This window comes from Xiphophorus maculatus, chromosome 15, assembly GCF_002775205.1.
Source record: "Xiphophorus maculatus strain JP 163 A chromosome 15, X_maculatus-5.0-male, whole genome shotgun sequence".
Lineage (NCBI taxonomy): Eukaryota > Metazoa > Chordata > Actinopteri > Cyprinodontiformes > Poeciliidae > Xiphophorus > Xiphophorus maculatus.
In genome coordinates, this window is record NC_036457.1 from 53,909 (window position 1) to 64,080 (window position 10,172).

At 35.1% G+C, this 10,172-nt stretch overlaps 1 protein-coding gene across 1 annotated transcript in view; it reads left to right on the forward strand.

Annotated features, from left to right (window-relative positions):
- nudt14 (nudix hydrolase 14) overlaps positions 1 to 9,930 on the forward strand; it is a 28,897-nt gene extending 18,967 nt beyond the window's left edge. The window contains exon 5 of the mRNA XM_005803411.2: positions 792 to 9,930. Coding sequence (XP_005803468.1) covers positions 792 to 1,041 — 250 coding nt within the window. The 3' untranslated portion in view covers positions 1,042 to 9,930. The remainder of the gene's footprint in view (positions 1 to 791) is intronic.
- The last annotated feature ends 242 nt before the right edge of the window (positions 9,931 to 10,172 follow it).

The following is a 10,172-nucleotide window of genomic DNA, read 5'->3' on the forward strand; positions in this document are numbered from 1 at the left end:
TGTCATTTAGTCTTTGGAAGAAAGAGAGAAAAACAATCACGCATATGGAAATTAAGATCATTTTAATTCATCATGAGATTTATTACTTACTGCAACAAGCTTAATTATTAAGTTGAAAGAAAATTATGCATGAGGTTTTTTTTCTTCATAAAAATCTGAAAATTGGAGCATATCTTTGTATGTCTTGGTAAACATCCTCCTTGGTAAACATGACCAAGGAGGATGTTTGGTCATGTTTACCAGCTCAGACATCATTTTATTTATTTATTTTTTAAATAAACAATACTTTAATTTTTTTTATATTTAAAAATTTTTTAAACAATAGAATGCTTGCCTCATGATGCTGTTTTTAAAGCATTTTCCATATAAACAAACAAAAACAGTTTAATTTTAGTCTCTTCTAAGCAGAGCACCTTCTTCTACTTCTTGCACATTTTTTCTTTTTCTGATTTAATTCCTTCTTTTATGTTTTAGGACCAAGACAAAAAAATTCATTTTTCGCATAGAAAAAGTGAAGATGTATTTTCATTTTCCATATTTGTGAAAAATAATAAGAGGAAGAAAAAGTATTTGTCAGTTTCATTCTCTACTCACATTATTGTTTTTCTGTTGTGTAAATTCTGTAGAAATATTATACCAGACGGAAGAGGCTTTAATACAAATGCCCACGTTTTCATGCATAAAAAAATAAGTAGAAAAGCATTAATTCATGTTAAGTTTCTGAGGAAATGTGGAAAAGTTCAAGAGTTTTTCCAAACTACTGATTTTCAAGTTTGTTTTGTCCTCTACAGAACAAACGTGGGTTTAATAGGTTCGAAGCAGACCATGTTTTACGCCGAGGTTTCCGACGACAACTGCGTGAGCGCCGGCGGAGGCGACCCGCGCGAGGGGGAACTCATCGAGGTCGTCAAAGTCCCGCTGCACGAGGCCATGACGTTTGCCTACGACGAACGTATACCCAAATCCCTGGGCCTCATTTTTAGTTTCATCTGGTTCCATAATAACATGTCTCCCAAGTACAAGATATCCACCAATGTGTAACTAACATTAGCCACTATTTCTATTATTTACTGCATATTAAAGTCAAACACACTGGCCCGGCACACCCTCTGCTCCCTCACAGCTCATCATCCTGTGTTGCCTTTTCTGCTCATTGGTACACAAAGCAGGGTGGGCTCCTTCTTTTGTCTTTATCACTTCTTTTTTAAATTATTTTTTATGTATTTTAAATATTCTCCTACAAAGAACCAGTTTGGCGCTGGTGCAGCTTCTCTTAAATAATTTTTTAATATGCTAATTATCTATTTCTCATGTGCCATCTCTTGTTAATGGCTTCATATCACTCGTCATATTTGCCTGCACAATTAAAGGAAGGCTCTGGCGCTCTTGGATGTTTTCTATTTTACATCATTGTAGCCATTTTTTAGGTATTTTAATTAGGCCTGTCACAATAACAAATTTTTGCTGGATGATAAATCGCCCTACAAGTTATTGCGATAAACGATAATATTGTTTTTGAGACCATTTTCAGGTAATATAATGGCAAATATCATTAAGCTTTAATTTTTAATGAACATTTAACACTAGAAATGGAAGATATTTTAAATATCCAAAATAAATAAACTGAAATACTAAATAAAATTGATTTTAAAGTCTCTGTAAATAAAACTGTTCTTCAACAAAGGGATTAGTTGAGACCAGCACACCAGACTTGAGACTTTGGTCGTCCAATTTTTGGTAGAAAGAGAGATCAATAAACCATGCAAATGGAAATTATTGAGCTCATTTTAATGGCTCATGTGATTAATTGATTCATTGCTAATTGCAACAGGCCTAATTTCAACACCTTTGTAAATTAGGCATGGGCTGGTTTGTACGGAGCTCTTCAGAGGGCATGGGGAAACTTTTTTTCTTTTGCGTTTCCTTGCAAAAGGTTTTTTGTGTTCTCTACAATAATACTAATCAATTCATGCAGCATAATTGAATACTGTAAGCCTTTCTTACTGCACTTTCTGCTTTAAGCTATGTAAGGTTTTTTCATGAATGTTAATATCTCTTTGTGAGATATCTGAAGTTTTATATATTTTTGTTTAGTATAGAAATGAACCACAAACCTATAAACAGAAACTTTCCATAGGTAGGAAAGAAATAAAAATACACCTAAACTTCTTGGACTATTTCTGAGTTATTGCGGGAAACAAGTCATCTGACAGTTTTAATTGTGTCTCTATTGTGCTGGAATGGTTTTAAAGGGCCGTTTTCATGTGCAGTTCTGTCTCGATCTTACACAAACGGACGTAAACATGCAAAGTCGAGTTTCAATCAGTTTTTTTTCACCAAAGAGTTTATAATAATAAACACGTTTTCACTGAGGCTCTGTAAGAGCCGTATGAATGAAATGAGTAATTATTGATATGCCAGGAGCAGGCGGCTTTGACACCTGGGTGGTGGGTGTGTCGATGTGGGCGTGGCTGTCAACAAGTGTGAATGGGAAGGTTACTGGCCTGGTGTGTATGAGGAAGCGGGTGAGCAGGGTGGTCATAGTTTCTGTTGACCGTGTTGTAGTGCCGTTGATCGTTGGCACTTGTGCATTGTTTGGTCTGGTCAGTCCGTGTTGCAGTCCTTGTAAAGTTTGAAGCATGATTATCAAAATGGGGAAAAAGCGATAATTGTGACAGATGAGATTCCCCGAGTTAACCCAGTGCGGCCCTCTGCCACCATTTGTTGCACATTTAGGCTCTTTAAATATGTATATATTTGAAATGTTGATTGACATTCGTGACTGTATACAAAATAGACCAGCAAATATTGCAGTAAGCTTATTGCGAGGGAACGCAAAAGAAAAAGATTTCCCCATGTCCTCTGGAGGGCTCCGTAGGTTTGAGATTCCCTCCAGTTTTATGGTATCTTGTCCAAAACTGAGAGCAAAAATGTATAAAAAAATCTTACTGCTTCTATTTTGAAAAACACCAACTATTATTACAAGTTCTCAAAAAACATTGAATATTACAGTGATGTTGATTTTGATGCATAAAACAAACAAACACAACACAACTGTCCGTGTTTTTCATGACTGGAAATATTTCCAAATTTATCTTTGTTACATGTGAAGGTAAGTCAAGCGAACTGTCAGTATTTTAACAACATGTAGGGGAGGGGAAGTGTTGCGTTAGCTTAATCTCTGCTGAATAAATGGTGTAATCTTGGCATACAGTAACAATAACCGGCCCATGCCTACAGTAGAAGGCAGTTAAAAGTCACAAACATCTCAATAATGCAAAGACTCACCATTTAGAAACACATTCCCATTTATAAGTACCTAAAAAGCAACATTTTAACAATGAATTTAACCCACATTTACCCGGCATTCACCCTGAATCTGAACCGGACAGCAGATAATCACCCAGTTATGCAAAAACGTTGAGGTGTTCAGGCAAGCCATATGTAATTCCTTCGATCCCCGTCCTTTAAGCAATAGCTGTTCTACTACCCAATGCTGAAAAATAATTTATTAGCCTTGAAATTAGTGCCAGTCGAGATATAATCAACCCTCGATCACACAGGGATATCACACCCAACTTTACTCTGAGGGAACTGAAGCACAATCATGCTAGAAAATGATGTACAGCAGAACTTTTTGAATAAAAGTTATATATGTAATGTATTTTTCTTTCCTTTTTTGCTGATGACACACAGTTTAAGCTCTAATAAAATTAGGCTCATTAACGCACTCAAATCCACTCTTGGCATCTTTGTTTTAAAAGTTACCTACCCTTGCAGATCATTAGTGAGAAGAATGGATCGTTTTTCTTTTCCATAGGAACTTTAAGAAGACATTAATTAGCATTTCCAAAATGAACATTCTTCTATACACAAATTACAAGAAAAACCTCAAACTCATGAATACACGGCTAATCTCTGAACATCAGCAAATTGCCAAATCTCAGGTCCAACTATTTCAACCTTATACTTTTAACAAATCTTTGAACGTGACAATGATCAGCATGCCATTATTCATAATCCTGAAACATCCCATTTCAGCTAACTTCCAGCTTGTGTATCCGAAGACATCCAAGTGTCCTCTGTATTTTTATTAAAGGGCTGGTACTTCATTAATTATTTCATGTGTAAAAACAAAATAATTCTCACACAGAAGTGTTAAAATGATATGCAAGATCTGAAACAACGGCCATAGTGTTTGTGCAACACGGTGATGTTTGTGTAGAGCAGATAACATGTTTCCAAACGAGAAAAAAAAGCAAAATTAAGTAACTGATATGTTGTTAAATGCGGTGGCACAAGAATGCCTTGGGAGATATAAGGCTGTGTGAAGTGCAATGTTAAAAATACTTGTTAGAAATCATTTATTTGGTGATTGTGTTTCTAGGAAGTTGTACACCAAAACAAGATATAACGACTTGAGCTTAAGCCTAGTGTTGATTTTAATTCAACAATTGTAAGGTAGTTTTTTGGAATCTTTTTCTTTGGTATGTTCATTGAGTTTCAGTTTTTTAGCAACAGCTGATGCAGCATAAATTTCTCTTTTATTTATTTAAAAAGATAGCTGACTCCACACTTAATTAGAAAAGTAGACCACTAAACCCTACTTGAAAATAAAGTTTAGGCCCCATTTACACAGGATTAAGACCACTTTGGCATTTTACCGCTGCTTTCCTGGTTATCTTATCACTTTGCTACCAGCATTTGGATCATATCTGTACTGCAATCTAATTTAACAGTGTGCATAACTTCCCATTGCATGTTATCGTTTACATCTGGAAATTTGGCTCATGTGCACAACGCTGAACAGCAAAACATTTATTCTTTTATCATGCCATTGTTGGTGCGTTAGAATAAAATGAAACCTGGAGATGTAGATATTAATTTGGTGCAGTGTGCCGCAGCAAAGGGGGAAAATAATGTAGAAAAACCACTTTTTTTTCCTCTTGCCGTTGCAACCGACAACAGCGCCACCTTATGTTTCAGAATTGAACACCAAAAAACACTCAAACATTTCTCACAGACAGAATACAACGTTCAGTCTGTAAGAGTTTTATGTTTTTATTGTGATCTGTCACCTTTTTTTATTTTGTAACTGAGCCAAAACACACCGATATCCTACGTCACATCTACATGATCGTTAGTCAAGCTAGTATAACTGAACTACTTCCCTCTCCTTCGCTCATTTTTTTGGGTTTAAAACGTTTTCCTAACATTATCTAGTTGTTGTAATGTTGACAATTAGTAGCAAAGCACTGCGTCCCTTTTTCTCTTATATATCAGGCGTATGTTTGAGATTTAGCGCTTTATATTGACAACGTAACAGCTAAACCCAATGGTAGTCATCGTAATGTCCGACGTTTGTGCCGTTTTCTCTCGCCATTTATCGGCCATAAGCTCTTAAGGAGCTTATGCCTCCTCAAGACCCATCTCATTCACTAATGTCAATTTGGTAGCAAAACTTATTTTATCACGCTGTGATAAACAGTTGTAGTACCCTGACAACACGCTACGAACTATGGAAACCAGTGAGTTTTAAGCCTGTCCGGCTCTTGCTGCAATCAAGTTGCATGTGCGTCCGCTGTTTACAAATAATCCCTCTATAAGTGGGACGTTTCTGTACCTCCACCATCAGTTTCAGATCCAAAGAGGAGGAGCGAACACCATCAGGATCATTAGCTTATCAGCATTGATGCAGGTAGATTGATATTCTGGGCAGAGCAAAAGCGACACTGCCAATCAGGATTTCATGCAATAAACTTAATTGTAAGCACACATCTGAGAGTGCAATCATTCACCCAAAATCTGTTTTCTTTCCCAATCATTCTGAGCGGATCACCCAATAACTCTGAATGCTGACTGTTATTTAGGAGCTGCAATCCGGTTATTGTACAATTGTGTTTATCGACGTCATAGGCAGCTGCTTGCACTTTTTCTCCTCTTCGTATTGATGAATGCAGCTAATAGGTTTTACATTTTAACTGCAAGCAAACAACTCCTGACTCTTCTCGTCTCCCAGCAACCTACATGCGTAATTTGGAAGTGTGTGTTCTTCTCCCCGGATAATGCCTTGTACACACGTAGACAGGTCTTCGTAAAAACAAATCTCTCTGCCACGTACAAACAGGATCCTTTTCAGAAAGGGTTTTCATCCACATGAATCCACACAAATATGTGACTCAGCGTTACTTTAAATATGCCAAACCTATAGGGGGCAGTGTAGGGCAAAGCTAAAACCTACCTCAGCCAATCGGATTGCTTCAAAACAATTTCTTGTTAGGAATTAGACATAGCTCCAGGTGGTTTGTGTGGACAGATAGATACTCTTAACTAGCGTATTAGAATATAAAGTTAATAAAACACAACACAATGTTGCTTGGGAGTCACGTCAAAGCAAGTATGTAGATATATTGGCACATTATTTGGTGCAGACTGTAATGGCCATAACCCTAAATCTCATGCAATCATAAATATGGAGTTTTCTCAAATCTCCACCTTGGTCTGTGTTTTTATAAACTGTTTTTAGTGATATTAAACTGAGTTTTGTTTGGATGAAAGGCCAAAACAATAATTTATTTGTTTTTCCAGATATCTGGCTACTTGGGGACAAGGCCTTTGATGGGAATGTAGCCTAAGTGGTTTTAGTTTTAGTTGGTCCACTCTCACGTTGTAAGTCCACAGATGAGCGTTTCTGATTTGTGGACTACCAACTCATTGGTCGAATGGAGAATTCAAAATGCCTTTGCATATTTATTTTTTCAGATTCTAGTCGGTTCAGCCTTACTAACAGATATTGCAGTGCTTCTCCACCCTGAAGTCTTACTTCTTTCACAATAACTATTATACTTTTGATTAGATTCTAACACCATTTAATGATTTATTTTCTTCCCAAACTGTACAAATATATGGATTTATGTTTAAAGCCGTACATTGTCGCTGAGCTTCCATCAGGATATTATTTTTGCATTAATGTTCTTAATTGATGACTTGTTTGTTCATATTCTCTAAAAAAGGATTTTAAAAATAACTTTAAAATAAAAACTCTTAAGCCAGATCACCTAATAAGTCAAACTTTGATACATGTTGTAGAAACTTCACAATCAAAAACCACATGACCTGTTCTAAGATGTCACAATTGTAAGGCAGCTGTGAATTTTACTTCACTTTACATTATAACCAGCAACCATATTTATTTCACCTAAAATTTACTTGTTTTAAAAATTATGCAGCGTTTTAAAGTAAATAAAGCCATAAACCATTAGAAGAAAAATATTTTAATAGTATTCACTTCAAAGTTCAAGTTTACTTCTGGTTTAACGTTGAGAAACTAATAATATAAACGCTATTTAAACTTGAAGGCCAGTCTGAAACTAAATGTGCCTATCAAATGCGGACAAAGTTGACATCATTTTTTTATGGATGTGTTTTTAATGTTGTGAGGGCTAAACACCAGATAGTCAGTAGAAAAAGATGGTTCAAAATAAGTTTTAAACATTAATAGAAAGTCTCATGAGCACAATTCAAAGAAATGTGCATTTGCTTACATTTTGTGAACTTTCTTTTCTGAATAGAACAGCCAAAAGACGAGTTTGTGCTTCTTTAAAAAAACGTATATGTTCATATTATAAATAGATATACAGCAAGTAATGACCAGAACTCAAGTTGACTTAAAGCTGCATTCGGATTTACTGACGGCTTAAAAAATAATCCAATCATCAAAGGACAAAGCATCTGCAAAGTGTGAAGGTTATGTAACTGAGAGTCAATTGTTGGCAAGAATGAAATTACAAAAAGGCGTTTGAGCATTATGGTGGCACTTCAGGTTCACCAGGTTGAGCCTGATTCACGAAGAAGGCAGTTATGCATCTGAGCGAAATGTCTGGCTATAATTCAGGATTATAGTTTTGCAGAACCAGTGGAAACGAAAGCTATTTCAAAAAATGTCAAGTTGTAAAAATTATAAATACAAAAAAAGTGTAAAGCATATTTTTCCTTTCAATTTAATGAAAACCAATGCAATGTCAGTTTGTGAAATATTCACAAAACTGGTCTAACTGAAAACTTTTCTGGGGTTTTTGCACTTCCGTCTTTGCTGGAAGAGTTTATCAGATGTCAACTAACTATCTAAAATTAATGAGTGTTTGGAAATGTTTACAGTTTTTTGTGCAGCATAATGGATCTAAGCAGCAGTCTGGTGAAAATTAGCCCGTTGTTCTACGCTTTGCTTCGCTTGGAAACGAGTGTAACGGTGTAGAAAAGAAATGGGAAAGGATAGGACTGAGATTGTTTTAGGCAAAACGAATATGGATGAATTTGCACAGAAATGTAACAATAAAACACTATATAACATATTTAGGGAATTTATCAATATAAAACTGCGATATTGGGGTTAAAAGTGTAAAACTAAATTACAGTTTTTGTCAAAAGTTCACAAAATCAGTCCAACTGACAACTTTTGGGGGGTATTTATTTATTTATATATATATTTACTATTTTCCCTGCTGGTACATTTTGTAAACTAATCATGTAAAATTTGGAAATGGTCGTAAATGTTCACCGTTTTTAGTACAGCATAATATAAGTCTGGTAAAAAGAAAAAAAGTTACACTTTGGTTCGTGAAGGAAGACTGGAAGAGCAAAGGAAAGCAATGGCCAGATTACAACTAACATGATTATAGGCAAAGTAACACAAAACTAAACAAATTTACACGAAAATGTCAAACTTTGCAATGAAATATAAAGATAGATCTTTAAATAACCAACGTAGGCAGTGTATCAGTAAAAAAAAACAGTTGATTTGGGGGTTAGTTAGACTTTAAGTAAATCGCTAAACATAATAAATATAAAAAATTGTAAACCATTTGCTGATTTTCAAAGAAAATTTTGTCAGCTGTCAAAATCACAAAATTGGTCTAGAATGGGCAACTTTTGAGGGGTAATTTTTATTTTTTTCTTTGCTGGTTTGGTTTACCAGATGTAAACTTAATCACATAAATTTGGGAATGCTTGTAAATTTTCCCAGTTTTTTGTGCAGCATAAAGAACATAGTTGACTCATTTGGCAAGAAAACAAAATTTACTTCCTAAGACATCTATCACCTTCAAACGCCTAAGTTTCCTACTTAATGACGGCATTAAATGCACTTTGGACTGCTTAGAGTGAGGCAAGCCATATTTACACTACTGAAATATACAGTATTTAATACTAAATAAATCATGTATGAGCTGGATTTTAGCCACTTTCCCTGCGTTTCTACCTCCATCTCTCAGGCCCACAACAAAAGTTTGTCTTTTTTGTTTTTTAAGGCATTCTTTTGCATCTTAATGCTCCACCACACGTCGACACTCAATGGTTCTCAGTGGTCACAAAATAAAATCATCAATACAAGAATTTTATAAATGCTCAGTTTGCTTCTTTTATCTGTGATGCGTTTTAGTTTACTTTTGTTAAGGATTTGTGCATTTTCTTCACAACTTCTTACTGTGTTTCTGATGTTTTGAGGTGGAAAAATGTTAAAGGTGCTATGTGTAGTATCCTCTAAGAGAACATGTGTTGGTCTTAAATAAAACCACTGTTCAGGCCTGAACAGTGATTAATTACCTCTGGTCATTAGACAAAACAATGGTTCTGGCTTTGCTGAGGAATCCTGAAAAATGCACTTTGATTGTTGGACAAAGTGTGCAAAGTTGGTCACGTTTGCCTCTTTTCTTGCTGTCTGGAAGCCACATTTCCAGAAAACGACTCTAAAGTGGCTCATTGTGACTTTATGTTGTAGCACTTGTTAATCTGTTTGGTAAAATAATGTCCAGCGACAAATCCTACACACAATACCTTTAAATGAAAGACCCGTTTGGATTTTTTTCTTATTGTAAACATGAGTCAAATGTAATTTTTTTTTTCTCATTTTTCTGGTGTCTCACTGAATTTTTGTTTTTTAAAAAAAATTTCATTAAAAAAGCTATAAATACAAAACATTGCTGATTTATTAATTTCTGTAATTTTATGCTTTGTTGAAAGTGTATACACATTGTGGGCGGTGTTTCTGGTAATGCTTAGGTTTTGTTAATTTATTACCTAAATGTTGAAATATTTACATTTCAAATAAAAAACAAAATAAAATAAAAAACTTGGTACAAACAGACAGTGATAATTTAAACATTGCATGTGCACTA